General features: G+C 44.6%; 1 protein-coding gene across 3 annotated transcripts in view; it reads right to left on the minus strand.

The window, feature by feature from the left end:
- Positions 1–16,832, minus strand: part of ATP2C1 (ATPase secretory pathway Ca2+ transporting 1) — a 472,867-nt gene that overhangs the window by 115,051 nt on the left and 340,984 nt on the right. For all 3 annotated transcript variants that reach the window (XM_069211924.1, XM_069211925.1, XM_069211926.1), the window contains one exon: positions 9,054–9,151. In XM_069211924.1, coding sequence (XP_069068025.1) covers positions 9,054–9,151 — 98 coding nt within the window. The remainder of the gene's footprint in view (positions 1–9,053; positions 9,152–16,832) is intronic.

Here is a 16,832-nt window from a genome sequence, read left to right on the forward strand (position 1 = left end):
GAATCAGAAGTCTATGGGTGACCAGCCAATGACCATGAGTGTCATCTACATGTGATCTGGAGGCACAGGAAAACAAGCTGCTTACCTTCGGTAACACCTTATCTGGTACAGTCTCTATCTAGCTACAGATTCCTGATCTTAGAAACATGCCAGGCATCATACTGGATCTGGATACTTTTCGTGAGCAGTACCCCTACGTGGTGTTGTTGACGCCAGGAGTAACGCTTGCAGTGCCTATACAGGAGCCGAAACTGCATGCTGATGTCAGTTTCTTTTTGTGTCATAACACCAGGAGCACAGAGCCACAAAGAACACTGACCACTGGTGTGGAAAAACTAGGGCTCTGAAAGGGAAACAGCTATGACCCTAGAAATACGTTTGCGTGGAGGGTGGGTGTTGTGCTAAGGAATCTGCAGGTAGATAGTGTCTCTACCAGATAAGGCTTACCAAAGGTAAGTAACTTCTTCATGTGATAGAGACTTCTAACAGATTCCTTACCTTAAAATAGATACCCAAGCAATACCTTCCCTGGAAGTGGGTCTGCGAAACAATTTCACACCTGCGGGACCGAAAGGGCAAAATGCCCATTCCAATGGACATAACTATCCAGGTAATAGTGTTTTATAAATGTGAGCAGAGAGGCCCACGCTGCTGCCTGGAAGATGTCCAGCACCAGAACTCCACATGCTAAGGCAGTGGTTGCAGCCTTAACTCTGTTGGAATGAGCACCCAAGCCCTCAGGGGGCTGCTTTTTGGCCAATACATAGCAGATTTTAATGCTGAGCTCAATCCACTGAGAGATGGTCCATTTCTGCACGGCCTTCTCCTTCCTCACCGCGACATACCCCAGAAATATTTGGTCGTCCACTCAGAATTCTTTTGTGCAGGCAAGGCAGAATGACAATGCTTTATTTTTTTTGGTCCAGTCGGTGGAGCCGCTTCTCTTGATTAGAGGGATGTGGTAGAGCGCAAAAGGTAAGTAGGGTGATGGAGGGGCCTTAATGAAAGGGAGTGACTACTTCCGTCAGGAAGGAAGCTTTAGTGCGAAGAACCAGCTTGTCTGAAGCTCCCTGGCTGTCCAGGCAGATGTTATTGCCACTAGGAAGACCATCTTGATGGTAATAAGCCTGAGAGGACAGTTGTGCAGTGGCGAAAAGAGAGGCATATCGGAAAAGTGAGACCCAAACAGAGGTCCCACTGAGGCAAGGTAAAAGGTGAAGATGGAAATATATGTTGAAGACCTTTCAAAAATCTATTCACAACAGGGGATTTGATCAGGGATGGCTGATCTGGCAACCGCAGAAAGGCTGAGATTGCAGAAAGATATCCCTTTAAGGCTCCCAATGCAGATCCCTCCTGGCAAGAGAAAAAAGTAAAGAGAAGGACATAAGAAAGGAGAGTAGAAAAAAGGTCGACCTGTTTCTTTGCACACGTTGCAACAATCTTGCCCCAACGGCAGGTGTATATTGTTTTAGTGGAGGGACGCCTGACTGCCAAGACAACACTGCAGACTTCATGGGGAAGGTCAAATCTGTCAACTGTTGTTGCTCAGTCTCCACGCATGAAGGTACAGCATTGACAGGTTCAGGTGGAAAATCCTCCCCTGTTGCGGTAACAGAGGATCCTCTTGAAAGGGCAGCCTGATCAGAGGACCGATGACCATGTTCAAAAGCTCGGGATACCGGACTCTCCAGGCCCAATCTGTAGCCACAAGCATAACTTGGGCCCAATTGTTCTAGATGTTCTTTAGAACTCCGGACAGAAGTGGTATGGGCAGAAAGACATTCAGGAGGCCTGAGCTCCACTCGAGATGAAGTGTCTCTGCACAGCCAAAGCCTTAGAAACTCCAGCTCACAAAACTGCGGGCATTGTGTATTCTCAGCAGTGGCAAACAGAATTAACCAAGGCTCTCTCCACTGCTGAAAGACACCTTGCACCACCTTTGGATGGAGATGCCATTCGTGTTCTGCTAGTCACCTTCGGCTGCGTTCATCCTCCCTGATGTTCCAGCCATGTCCAGAAAGGCAGGGCCTCTTGTCAATTAGTCCACTACCCCACTCGGCCCAGTTTGTTGCAATACCACATGGCGGGGGTGCTCTCTCTGGTGGATTGATACTCCGTCACAAAGGTAACAACTATCATGTCTGCCTTACTAAATATGCCTTAGCATATAATGCATTTGTATAGAGGCTCATGAAATATCCACCACATCTGTGATAGGATAATCCGCCTGCCAAATTCTAGCCTTCCCTTGATGAAGGTATAAAGGTTTGCAATGCAAGCCAGTTGGCCTGGAGCTACAGTAGGTTGATGTGGAGTCCGGATTCTGCTGGAGACCAGGGACCTCTGATCTTCACCTCTCCCAGAAGTGACGCAACCTCACTACTGTCAGATCTGGTTGGGAGAGAGTGAGGGGGTCTGCTGCTGACCCAATCATGGTTTGTGAACCACTGCTACAGATCTTTTGCAGTCCCATCCAAGATCTGGACCATGTCAGAGAGATTCCCTTGATGCTGCATCTACTGGGACTTTCAGTCACACTGCATAGGCCACATATGCCAGTGGGCATGTGTTACAAGCAGGATACAGGAGGCCATGAAACCCAGCAGCCACAGTGTCAGTCGCACCAAAACCCAGAATAGAGGATGAAACATCGGTGTCATAGCCTGAATATCCTTGACTCACCATCAGGGAGGATAAGCCAGACATGCACTGTTTCTAGAACTGCCCTGATGCAAGGGAGAGTATTGAGAGGGAGTCAAGTGTGGCTTTGGAACATTGATAGTGAACCCCAACAAGTGTAAGAAGTCCACTGTAGTCTGGAGGTGAGAGGCGACTGCCTGGCGCAAATCCACCTTGCCCAGCTAGTCGTTGAGATAAGGAAAAACTGATACCCTGATCATAGGAGATGAGCTTCAACAACCGCCATCACCTTGGTGAACATACAAGGGGCGCTAGTAAGGCCAAAAGGGAGCATGGTGAACTGTAGAGGGCTTGTGGCCTACTGAGAACTGCAGGTAGCTTCTTTGGGTACGCAGGAGGGAAATGTGAAAATATGCACCCTGCAAGTCTAACGCTACCATCCAGTCTCCCAGGTCCAGGGCAGACAGGATTTGAGAGAGCATGACCATTCTGAATTTTTCCTTCTTGAGGAAGAAATTCAGACTGCAGGGCGCAGGTCTAGGATAGGATGACGTCGATGCTTTACCTCTACTGGACCCATAGAAGGAGGACTCTATCGAATAAAGTATATTGATAATTATCGATAGGCCAATTCCTATCGATATTGGGACAGTTCTTTATAGACGATTGTATATGTCTTTTGTTTGTTTCCCCGTTATGTAATCGTATTTTAATGTAAATTTTATATTCTTGATGTCTTATATTTATGTGTTTGTTCTGTCATTGTATGATTTGCGAGTTTGCTCGTAATTTTATTAAATATTTAACTTTGATTCTTCGGATTCTTAGCTGATTAACAGAGAGATTCATTGTTTGTGTGAGTGTGGTTTGATTGGATTAACTTGCCCGGTGGGGGTTTTCTCTACATACTTACTGCTTTAAGGTACCCTGTTTTCCCCACGGTATTTTGTATACAGGAGGGTCCCCTCTCTATTTTTTCGCTACCTAGGATAAGATGAAGGCCTCCGTTCTTTTTGGGCACCTAAAGTAGCAGAAACCACCATGACCGTCTTCTGGTGTCAGCACCCTCTCTATGGCTCCGTTGGCCAAGTAAGCTGTCCCTTCCTGGCAGAGTAAAGAGAGACGGTCGTAAGCCTGTCGTTAGTGGGTGGCATGGGTGGAAGGGTAGCCACAAAGGGGAGGGAGTTGCCCCTTCGGACAATATGGAGAAAACCAGTGGTATGAGGTTTTAGACCTCCAGTGGTACAGGCAATGAAATATCCTGCCACACACTGGTTGCCCATGATGGCTGGAAAGTGAACTGAGTCAGTGGCTGCCGAAGGGGAGGTGAACTGGCCTGACCTCTTGCTGCCCAACCCACAGGGTTTGTGGATACCACATTCTCTGCCACGCAGAGGCTGGGAAGCTTGCGCACCGTGGTAGCTGGACGGATAAGAACATGGCTGGAAGCCCCTTCCGCGGCCACAAAAGGAGTGAAAGATATGCTAGATTTGGCAGGGGCAATGGCATGGCCAAAGACCTGGCTACAGCCCTGTGTCCTTGAAGCACTAAGTCTGCCTTGTCTCCTAAGAGATGGGAGACATCGAAGGGCATGTCCATAAGCGTAGCCTGGACATTACCTGAAAAGCCAGTAGTCTTCAGTCAGGCGTGTCGCCGTAAGACCACTCATGATGAAACATCTCTGCCTAGCAAGTCAGTCATGTACAGCCCACATTGGATTGTGAATTTGGCTGCATCCCTACTGTCTGCCACAGCTTGAAAGAGGATGGCCCTGGCCTCCTCTGGGACCATTGGCAGCACCTGCTCAACCGAATCCCACAGTTCATGGGAGTAAAGGGCCAAAAGGCACGCAATGTTCATGGACCGCCATGGCAGGCTGGTGGAAGAAAACATTTTCTTGCTTAAGGTGTCCAGGGTCTTGGATTCCCTATCCAGTGGGGTGGTAGGGTATATACAACATTTTAAACAGGAAGTTAAGGCTTGGATCATCAAGCTCTCCAGGGCACTGTGTTGAATAAGGAAACTGGGGTCCCCTGGGGCAGGGCAATGGCGGTGTGTGTTTGTCCTCTTCACAGGATCCCTTGTACAGGGTTTGGACCTGGTCCCAAGCAGGATGCCTGTAAGGGCTTTATTAAATGTCTTGGAGGGGGTCACTTCCGGCTGAAGCATCTCTGTCAACACACTGGTCGTGACTGCCACTGAGGGCAGACTAAAGACCTGGACCTCGACTCCCCTTTTCATCACCATAGCAAAAGATGCTCCCTCCTCTGTAGCCACAGTAGGAGGAGAGACCATGCCTGTGTCTGGGGAGGTGTCCAGTCCACTGGTGTCTGCCAACTCCTCATACTAGACATGTTAGCTTCTAGGGGCTGGTATACTTCAGGGTACAGTGGCTCCTCCCAACCTTTAAGTGCTAGACTACTGGAATAGGGCTCAGGTACCGGCCTGGAAGGCACAGCTTCAGTCAGGTTCAGATGACAGCCCTCTGGCTCTGTGTCGGATTGGGTGACAAGAACAGGGATGGTGCTATTGGCACTACTAACATCAACATTGGGACTGGTGCCAGGGAAGGTCGAGCTGGTACGACCGGCACCGGTCTGGATCAATCCGTGGAATCAAAGGGCGCGAGAGGCCCCGGGAGCAGAACCGCTGGCGGGAAACCAGTAGCGACTCCTCCCGAAAACCACAGGACCCAAAGCTGCACCAGCAGGTGCGGGCTGCCGAAATATGACCTGCATGGCCTTCATAAGTTGGGTGGGGGTTGCTCTGCCTTCTAGAAACTCAGGGAGGTGCGGAGCCAACCCAGGTGCAGGCTCTACCCTGGAGCCAGGCCTTGAATGACAACACTCCCTGATCTTATCAGATGACTTCGATGGACGGAACGAAGTTGAAGACCTCTTTGACTTCCTGCTCTTCTTTTTATGGGACTTACTAGAAGACTAATTCTAGTGCAATGAAGTTTCTAGGGCTCTACGACAGATCCTGGGACCTTCCTATCGACTGTGAGCGAGACTGGCATGGCATCACATTTTGAGCAGCAAGGAGCTTGAGGGACAGCTCCCCAAGGCCTTAGGGTGCTTGGAGTGGCAGTCGACACAGGTCTTCATGTCATGGTCGGGCTTTAGGCACCAAAGGCAAACAAAATGCGGATCTGTCACTGACACCTGTAGGTGACAGGCACCACAGTTCTTGAAGCTGGCTTTCCTAGCTGACATACCTGCCACACCAGGAGAAAGGATCTTGAAAAAACGTTGACAAAAAGTTTTTTAAAAAAAAGGCACTCAAAAAATGACGGGAGGTAGCTCTTCCAGATCTGCGCTGACTGGCGTGGAAAGAAAGACCTGATGTCAGTGTGCAGGGCAGGGGTAATGCCTGTTCGGCACCACGCACATCACTTCTGGCTCAGACGACGCCCACCATGCGGAGGCAGACATCACCTATAGGCATGCAGGGGTACTGCTCACAAAAAAATTCTAGATCCAGTATGATGCCTGGTAATAATTCTGATGTAACAAATCTATGGCTAAAAGTCTCTATCAGATATAGTAGTGTTAAGTCTCCTTGAAAGTGGAGTAAAATATGAGCTTATTCAGAGGAGGGCTGCCATAAGGTTCATCACAAGAGTCAGTGAAAGTCAGACTTTGTTGGTTGATAATCTTCTTCACTGTGTTTCAAATTGAAAAGTTGTTTCTGAGAATACAGTTTATATTTCCGACACTGTATTATGTAAAGTGTGCCTCAATTAGAGCATTAATTTACCATTTCCTTTTTCTAACCTGTTCACATTTGCGAAACAGGAGTTGCATAGCCCCCCATGTTAAATGGGAACTTAGAATTTCAGAAAAACAAGATACCTTCTGGTCTTCTGTAATAAAAGGAATGAAATGCAGGCAACTTCTCAATTGTTTGTAGCATATAACTTTTCTATAACAGAAAGGTAATGGGTTCCTCCAGGTTGCCTGAGAGCTACTTCAACTAGAGGTGAAATAATTCACAACAGATAATCTGAAAAACATGCCCTTGTTTAGGTATGTCAAGCAGCCAAGTGGAGAGCAAAGCATACTTGTTGAAATAAGTATTGCTAAGATTATCATTAGGAATGATTCTGAGTTGGGACTAGCTTTCTTTACAAACTTTTCAGATACTTTCGGTCTTCATGTACCTGCCAGCTGCTACTAATCATAACTCCATAGCTACAGCAACCTCTGCAGATTCTTAACGGACACATATATGGGCTGCAAATGTAATTAAGTAGCTCTCTACGCATAAAGGATTCTGGGAATCTTTGGGGACAACAGCCTCAGAAGTCATGAAAAAGCAATAAAGATCTCTACATAATCCTTTTACAGAATCCACATTCGGGTTTCTCTTGCTTCTAATCTGTTTTACACATTACAAAATCATCTGTCCTGAGAACAGCTTCTTCAATAACTCCTCTATTAAAGCCAGGTCCCCTTCTAATCCTTCCTAATGAGCGATGGTAGAAGCCAGCTTGATCTTTAATGACAGGAATCAGGAAGTGTTACTTGAGAGTACGTTTACAGACCAGCCTGAAGATTGGTTCAGTTCCTATTATTAGGGCTTGACATACTCATGCACAAATGTTGTGGGATATGACATGTGGAGTTTGGAATATGACATGTGGAGTTACTTGGCACACCTGCTGTGTACATGGCATTATCCTTCAGAATGCATTAAGTACAGCACAAGATGGAGCTTTTTTGGGTGCTGAATACTTGCAGGGAGCTTTTCTTCTGCAAAGTTGGTAATCTCTTTGGATTGTTGGAGAAATCAACATTTACAAAGTGGCAGAGTTTTGCTGAAGAACAAAGAACTAGCACAAATCAAACTTGCTTTGCCAGACTCACAGCTCAATCACATAAGGTTTGTTCTGTCTGGTATGCCTGCACCGTTGCCTTTCTAACAGACATAACTGTGGCCATCTGTGGGCTCTCCTTTGTCCTGAGCTGAAAGCTGTCTGAAACTCACACAGACACCTTCAGAAATGATACACCATCTCATATGGAATACACAAAGTTTTTTCAATAGTTGGTACCTGCCACACCTGCTCCAACTCGCAACACCAGTAAGATTTGCAGACCACTTGTTCGCAAGAGCCGTTATAAACATGGCACATCTTTGACTGGTGCACATGTCCCAACATAGCCCTCCTTAAATGGATAGGAACCAGTCCTCCACAATACGTTCCCAGAATTTGTCTGGAAAAAGGTCTGTGGCCCCAGTCCAGATACACTTCTAACCATTACAAGCTGTCGCTGCTGTATTCACACAAGGCCCTGACCAGTTCTAGAATCTGTTCATTACACATAGAACTGAGAGATTCAAACGACTGTTAAAGGAGATAAGGTGCTTATTGTGAGATTAAGATTAAAAGTCACATGATTTAAGGCTATGAAGAGGATGTCATCTGGCCAGGAGGTCTTTGCAGCCCAGCAGTTGTGCTAGGCTGCAAGAAGCATGTGTGAAGAACTGCATGGGATGAGAGTGGATGGAATGCATTTCTGACCTGTATTTGTCCTCCACTATTCCTGCGGACACTCTACAACATTTTGGTCAGTGGGGGGTAGATTGTGCTCCACATCTCTGTGGTGATGGGAAGAGTTAGTAGAGGGGTTTACTCTGCTGCGGGCCTGTGCTGTAGCTGTTTTTACATAAGTGAATTCTGCACACCTGTTGGCCATGCTATGCTTCTTCGCTGTGTTCAAATGGATGACTGCAGTACTACTACATGTCCCGGAGCGGCGCGCTGTGTCAGATGTGTAAAGCAAGCTTGCATTGCTATGCCTCTGTGGCGCTTGCTCTGACACCATACAGCATTTTGGTCGGTGGGAAGATTGTGCAGCACACTTCCTGAGTGGTGTTGGGGGGAGGGAGCGAGATGAGTCAGTCAGGGGTTTACTCTGCTGCTGGCCTGTGCTATAGCTGTTTGCTACACAAGTGAATTTTGCACACCCTTTGCCTATAATATGCCTATTTGCTGTGTTAAAAGGGATGATGGAAATATTACTTGTGTTCTGGATCAGTTCATTGCGTGAGATGTGTAAAGAAAACTTGCACTGCTATGCCTCGTGGCACTTGTTCTACGTATTAAGAAAGTTTAGAAAACATTTTTTATTATACAATAACCACAATTATAAGATTTATCAACGCCTGCTTTCATCATTCCATTTGTTGCTTAAAAGAAGTCATGGAGAAACTCAATCCAGAGTCTTTCTGCTAGTTGCAAGCCTATTTTTCCCAGTAAGTTCATGACACGTTTACAGTTTTCAAAACAAAATCCACCTTCAACAGTTTTCAGGTTATGCATGAAGGAAAATATAGTGCTTATGCTTCTATTTTTATGCAACCCTTGTCAAGGATGTAGAAGAATATAAAATAGGGCTACAAACCTTTGGTACAATTTGTGATAGTTGTTGAATGTCCAAGCTATCAAGTTCTTCACCGGAAAAGGACTGTGAGCCTTTGGAATACAAGCCCAGGCGACTTGCTGCAGAAGAAATAAAATGTGTTACAATCCACTTTTACAAACTACGTTCTGTTTACAAATCTCTAAGATTAACTTCAAGGTATGGTAGCTTGTTTATAGATTCACAAAGTCAGTAATTTACTCGCATATGTTTTTTCCTGTATTTTGCAAACATTTCCCAATTTATATTGCAGCAAACTATTGCAAGTTACTAACAGGGCTATCTACCGGTTCAACCATAAATGGACCAGAACCTAATGGCATCGGCTTTAGACAGTAATTTTATTATAATTATCATGTTTACTTCTAGGTATCCTCCTTAAGGTACGTACACTATTTAGAAGTAAGTGATAAATTTAGAATGCATATTTATTAATACCTTTATTGAAATATGATAATCAAGTCTTCTTGAATATATTCAGAGTATTTAGTATGAATGGAATTCTCTGTTTCAAATAATTGTTTTTGAGTTATGAACAAGGTTTGATGGAAATTAAAAACTTAATTTCTAAATTTTTATTGTTCAGTAAAGGGTAAGGTTTCACCGAATAAAAATAGGCAAAAGGTTTAACAAAGCAATTCTCGGCTAATTGTTTATTCTAAAAGGTTTGACAATGACCAGATGTAACACAAGCTAAGAAACAAAGTCTGATGAGTAAGATAGGAACTTCTTGCCAGAAGTATGATGCGCTGAAGCCTAATGGCAGGCGTGCTTAGCCTTTGCTCGCTGAGCTTATCAGCCTGTCTATGAAAGCAGACAAGAATAGCAGGCAGTGCTATTACACTGAACATCAGCCTTATTGTTCAAAGCAGATATGCCGGATTTAACCATCTTTGAAACTTGAATTAGGATTTTCTTTTGGTGTTGAGTTTAGCTTAGAAAGCAAAGATATAAGGGTGGGATTGATTTAAAATTACAGTCAATATATTGCAATGTTTTTGCAGTTCACATTTCTCACAAGCATTGCAACTACTATTCTGTTTCTTTTAAATCAGGTTACTACTCACATTGTGTGCACTAGAATAGGATTTTCATTTTAAAACAAATCTTTAAAATATGCCCATTGTTTCCTAGAGTTCTTGAGTGTGCCTTTCTGTTATTGGATAGAAAACCTTGAGAACACTAAGATTCTCGAGTGTGCTTTTGGGTTCTACAAATCATCTTTATGATATTTTAAAGAATCACTACCTGAAACATATCTTACTTAAACACTGCTCAGTGGATTTTTGTGTGGTTGCAGTCCAACTGTTGTTCTGTCTTGTGTTGGCACACTGACAAAGTCCTTAGTGTTAGGAGGCCTAGAAACCCTATACCTGGGTAATATTGTGGAAGGTTCCTTCCAGAAAACATCAGTATGGTCTTTAGAAGTACCATTTTCAGAAATTTCCTTTGACTGGAAATACAAAACAGGTACATTTTATGCTAATCGATCTTCACTTCAGCAGGAACTCTCACATAGGATCCAAGTTATTTCTCATGATAACATCTAAAGGACGGGCTTGTCCTGAAGCCAGTATGTGAGCTGGAAAAAACAATTTCCGGTAAATTCAAAGGAAGGTGGAGGCAATTGCTGCAATTAACCCACCAATCACAAACATCATAGGCAGGGTGAAGCCAAGCTACTAAAGATTACAGGAACAAGTGACTATTGATTCCTCCCCTTAAGAATAATACCCTCATGCCAGGCTGAATCCAAAATTCTTAAAGCAACTGCTCCTGGATGCTGACCATACTCCGGCCTGAAAGTATCAGAGCAAAGCCATAAGCAGGAGCCACCTCTGCATGCTGACATCAGTTTCCTTTCTGCGTCCTCAGAAGTGGCACAATTGTGACAAATTGCACCCGGCAGTGTGCCGAAAACTAGCTTCATAATTTCAGATGCTCATTCAACAAAAGAGGGAGATGAGAGTTTGTTGGGGTTAGGTAGAGTACTGACCAGAAAGAGCACTACTGAGGGTAGGTCACAAGTTATTTTGATGGATGCTTCTAGCTTCCAGATTCCTCATCTTTAGAATAGTTATCTAAGCAATGACTCTGAAAAGGTGACAGGTCTAAGCAAATGACTCAAACAAAAAGTCCAGCAGAGTGGGAAAATTGACCTTCTCTATGTACCAAACTGTTGAGGCAGTAGTGCTTGGTAAAAGTGGGAACTGATGCCCATGTTGCTACCTGACAGATATCCAAGAAAGAAACAACACCGTTGTGGCAGACTTAGCTATGGTGGGGTGGGGCTATGCCCCTTCAGGGGGCTCCATAGCCAGAGCATAGCATATGCAAGGAAAATCCACCTTTACAGTGTCCTTGTCTGCACCGCCTACCATCTTGGCACTTCGAGCCTGGGGAATCTCCGAGGATCAAGTCTCTGGAACGTCCCCTCCTCTTTCAAGGGATGAGTCGGAAATAACATACAGAAGTTGATGGACTGACTACGTGGAAGGGCGACACAACCTTAGGCAGAAAGGCATTGGGTCCTTTGCACCGTTTTGGTAGGAAAGAAGGTGGTGTAAGAAGCTGCACATACAGCACCTGCGACTCACTAACAAGGAACAGAAGAGATCGCAAAATAAACAGTTTTGATGGCAAAGAGCTGTAGGAAACCACTATGCATAAGCTCAAACAGTGTAAGTATCAGAAACGTGAGAGCCACGTTTAGGTTCTATTGAGGCATTATAAAGGACTGTGGCATAAACATGTGCATCAAACCTTTCAGAAATATATCACAAGAGGTGATTTGCAAAGAGACGGTTGGTTAAGAAACTATGGGAAATAAAATATAAAATGTACCTGTTTTGGATTTCCAGTCCAAGGCCGGAAAGGCCAACATATAACCTTTAACTGCATTCGCTGCAAATCCTTATGGGCCAGAGTTAAAAATAAATAAATAAATAAACAAAACATCTGATAACTTGGCCTGGAAGGGACCAGGGTGAATACACCAGGACATAAACATCTCCCAACAAACCAATTTGATTGATTTGGTCAAGGGATACCAAGCCAAAAGGATCACATCCACTACTTCTATCTAATCAACACTACTTTGTTGTAGCAAGTCAAATTCCATGCATGAAGGGGTATATAATGGAGTTCTTGGTGCAGGACCCTGCCCTGCAGCTGAGATTGGAGGTCCTGCTAAAGGCATATCAGGTTCGGAGGGCAAATGATGAGGTTCAAAAGAAAGGGGTACCACACACTCCTGGCTCAACCCGGGGCCTATCAAGATGACTTGGGCTCAGTCTGTCCTTATTTTCCTCGGAAACTGAGGTAATAAAGACATTGTGTTTCCTAGGAATCCCCATAGTGGAAACTCCGGCGCACAATAGCTCTCATACTAAGCGATCTCTACAGCAACAGAAAGATCCAGCCAGGGCATGATTCACTGCCTAAAGATATCCTGCATCACCCCAGGATGAAAACTGCATTTGTGGTCAGCCAGTCGATGTGTGTTCAATTTATCTACTCTGGTGTTCAGCAACCATGCCATGTGGTTGGCCACTTGTAAGATCACCTGTTATCCAATCACCTCTAAAGACCAAGTGCCTCCTGGCACAAAATCCAGGATCATATGCTGCCCTGCACTAGGCATCTCTTGATGGCCAGGAGGAAGGCTCTCAGGGACATCTGGGGGGCACAAGCTTCATCAGATTGGAGTGGAGTTAATGCTTTGCTGGGGAATACAGATCCCTGATCTCCACCTCTCTGAAGTGACCTTCCCAACCCACAGACATCCTTCACTTCTGGAGCTCTGGGTATAGTACTGAGAGCAACCTGCCACAAGACTGGGTGGTATCTTCATGCCACCAACGGAGGACCTGGGCTGTCTACTCTAAGATGCAAACTGTGTCCAAACAGACAGAGTGGTGCTGCACCCACTGGAAACAGGTTCCATTGGGTGGTCTGCGTGTGCCATCTGGCACAAGAGACAACAAGGATGGACTAGGCTAGAAGCCCATAAAGCATCAGAACTATCCTCACTGATACTCAGGAGTTATAATGTCATGGACTTGGTGTGGCGGAGGTAATGTCTTGAACACCACCATGTACAGTATAGCCCCTATAAATAGGACCTTCTGGATTACAATCAAGTAGGAACAGTCTCTCTGACTGATATCCCCAGGGATGACAAAAGGGAGATTATTGTTTGAAGATGGTCCATGGTGACTGTGGCAAGCCCGCCTTGAGCAGCCAAGGTACAGGAATACATATATCCTCCATCCTTTAAAGAGGAGCAATGACCACCAATATCAATTTGTGAACAATTAAGGGACTGAGGTGAGGCCAAAGAGTGAGACAGCAAGCTAAAAGGGTTGTTACCACAACTGTGCACCACAGGTAGGGTCTGTCAGACTGCAGGACGGATACATGATAACACTCAACCTGCAGGCAAATTACAGAATCCAGTACTCTTGTTTCAAAGCAGAAAGAGCCTGGGCCATCGGCATTTTTTATTGGTTCCTATGTAAAAAAAAAAAAAAAAAAAAAAAAAAAGGCACTCAGAGGCCATAGATCTAGGATGGGCAGAGTCTTTCTTGGCAACTATGAAGGAGCAGGTGTAAAACATCTCTCCTCCCTTCAGTTGAGGTACCAACTTGAGGGCCTCCTCTAGGCAAAAATGTACTGATCGCCTGAGTATCACAAAAGAGGCACTCTCGTCAGTGAGTGGACAAGGAGAAACACTCCCGCTCAGTTTACGGAGAGGTATCCAATCCCCTTGTATTTTGTAGGCCTCAGTATAGTTTGGCAGCAGTGTAATGAAGGAGTGAAGTGGGGCAGGGAGATTAGTTTGCCTCTTATCGTTGTTGAAGTGGTGGGTAATATCATGAGCCCATGAAGTGCATATGAAGTGCATATGAAATCAAAGATAAACAGGGCTTCCATCCTCCTACAGTACTACAGTACTGCGGTATGGAGAGGCTGCGATACGTATGCTGATTGTGCCTTGGTGATTTCGCAACACGACATTGATCTGGTGCACCCAGCATCAGATCCATGGTAGAGTTCAGCACTGTGACCACGTGGCATAGAGCCACCAAAGTCAGGGTCAGCCCCGGTGCAGCAAAGTATCGTGTAGTCTTGCTCTGGTCCAGCATAGGCAGTGGTCCCGACGAGGACCACTGGCACCAGTCCGAGCTGGGGGGAAAATTACGTGCTGTGGTTCTGTGGGGGAACAAGGAATTCCAGTGGGAACCAGCACCACTGTTAAGGTTTGCAGCATCAAGAACTCATTCTGCAGCAGTCAATGATGGCCGAGGAACAGAGGATGACCTGGGAACAGCCACAGGATGGGTTAAGAGTAGGAAGATTCTGAGTTAGGCCTTTGGAGTGCCCACTGTGTGGCTTCTTGCCTGATTTCGAGTTGCGAGTGGGAATAATAATCCAGTTTGGACTTCCTAATCTTGTGACATGCCTTAGACTTGCAAAAGGACTTGAATCGGAAGTATGATTTGGCGTGGGATTGGCCCCACGATCTTCAGTAATGACCATGTGACTCGGATCAAGACTGTAGCCTCAGGGGTGACCTCTTGTGTTCCGTCAAGCCTTCTGGTGCATCAGAGCGCACTTGCCATACAGGAGCAGCTGCTGCAAGAATTTAGGATCAAGCCTGGTGCCTTGAGATTATTAAAAGGTGGATAATCTGCAGTTAGAAGTAAAAAATGGAATGGTGCAAATGACAAGATTTATGGTAACTCATGGCTTGACAATCTGGGAATATTCCCAAAGGCAACCAGCATAGTTTATTGTAAGTTATAAAACTTAGTTGACATGAAACACTTGAAGTACAGCTGTCCAATTGAATCAAAATCGAGTTATCTGTGGGAAATATCGGGAATGTTAATGATTTGACCAGGATGAGCCTGTCTGAGGTTTCTGGAGGGAGTAAAAATACTCACATGCTTGGTTAATAAGCAGGAAAAGGATTTACTGCTGAATTGTTTATTACACAGTTCAATGGCACCACAGTGGAACTGGTTGGTGATCGACTGACCAGAAGACATAACAATGAGCGCATTTCTAAACTTGCAACAGCATACATACTGTAATAGCTGAAAGCATACAAGCAACAAGGTTATTGTTAGATTGTAGTCACCTACTAAAATTAGAATTTAATAACTTCATCGCTGCAGTCTTGAGATTTGAATTTCGTGATTTCAGCTTTAGTAGTCTTTTTCATTTCAGTTTTCTGGTGAACTGTTGACTTTTGGAGACAGAAGGTTGCTATGAACTCAGGGTTCCCTATCCCCTATTCTGTCTGCACAATATCAGAAATTACTTTGGGAGCTAAACCGCAGCCTGTATCTATTTAGCCTTTGTTTGCAGGACTAGACTCTGGGTTGGCTCATTTGATATTCCGATTCGTGACTTCTCTTAGTTGCATCAAAGGCTCAAAGTTCAGAGGTCACCAGGGTTAGATACATGTGATATTTTTTTTTATAAAGCAGCTACCTTAGGTCCTGTTAGGAAATAAGTTACTTACCTGTAACTTCAGTTCTCCAGAATTGGTATCTTTCATAGATTTACATGCTTGAATCCTTTCCCGTCGTCAGGTTCCAGCCAATCAGAATCCACCACACCCAGTTGTTCCCTTACTGACACTTCCAACGGTCAGATTTTCGGAACCACAAGGTCCTCTCTCACTAATTTTTGGTATATTCATATGGCAACCTTAACAAAGGGGAGGAGGGTGGGCTGCATGTGAATGTATGAAAGATCTCAATGCTGGAGAACCAGAGTTACAGGTAAGTACCTTATTTTCTGCTCTGCATTGCATCTTTCAAAGATTTAAATGCTTGACTCAAGACTAACATAGCAGCGCCATAATTAACGATTGTGGAAGGTGGGAATGAGGCTTACCTTATGCAAAGAGATTCCAGAGAACTGCCCGACCCATCACAGCCTCCTTGCTCACTTGCAAGTCTACACAACAATGCTTAACAAAAACATGTTGTTTTCCAAGTTGCTGATTTGAAAATGTCCTCAAATGACACGAATGCTGCTGTTGTTGCCACTGCTTTTGTTGAATGCGCCCTGACTTTTTGCATCAGTGGCCTTTTCACCACAGTATTAGCTGTAACAATACATGCCCCAATCCAGCATGCAACTGTCTGCTTGGATACTGCATTTCCTTTACTTCCCAAAGCCATAGGCAACAAACAACTGAGCAGTAGTTTGAAATCTCTTAGTAGCTTGTAAATAAAACTTTAGCCATCTCTTACTGGCGAACAAATGCAACACCTACACAGCTGCTGTTACTGGGACTGCAAAAAACGTTAGAAACTTTATTTTTTACCCAACGTGAACGGTAGTTGGCACTTTCAGTATAAATTTGGATTTGTCATCATTGTCACCTTTTCATTTGCACAAAACAGATACAATTCCTGCCTGCAGTTCACCAACTCTCCTGGCTGATGTTATGGCCAACAAAAAAGTAGTCTTCCACGTCAAATGTTTTAATGTTGCAGTGTGAACTGGCTCAAACAGGGACTTCATCAAAGCTACCAATATTGTGTTTAGTTACCATTCACCCGCCATCTTCTGTACTGGAATAAATGCTCTAAATAAACCTTTCATGCATCCTTTAAATAATCTTGCAAATATAAAGACATTCTATTAGATTTTCTTAGAAATTTTGAGATTGCTGCAAGATGCACTTTTACTGACCCAAAATAAAGTCCAGATTTTGCCAAATGCATTAGATATGGTACA

The sequence above is a fragment of the Pleurodeles waltl genome, chromosome 10 (genome assembly GCF_031143425.1).
Source record: "Pleurodeles waltl isolate 20211129_DDA chromosome 10, aPleWal1.hap1.20221129, whole genome shotgun sequence".
Classification (NCBI taxonomy): Eukaryota; Metazoa; Chordata; class Amphibia; order Caudata; family Salamandridae; genus Pleurodeles; species Pleurodeles waltl.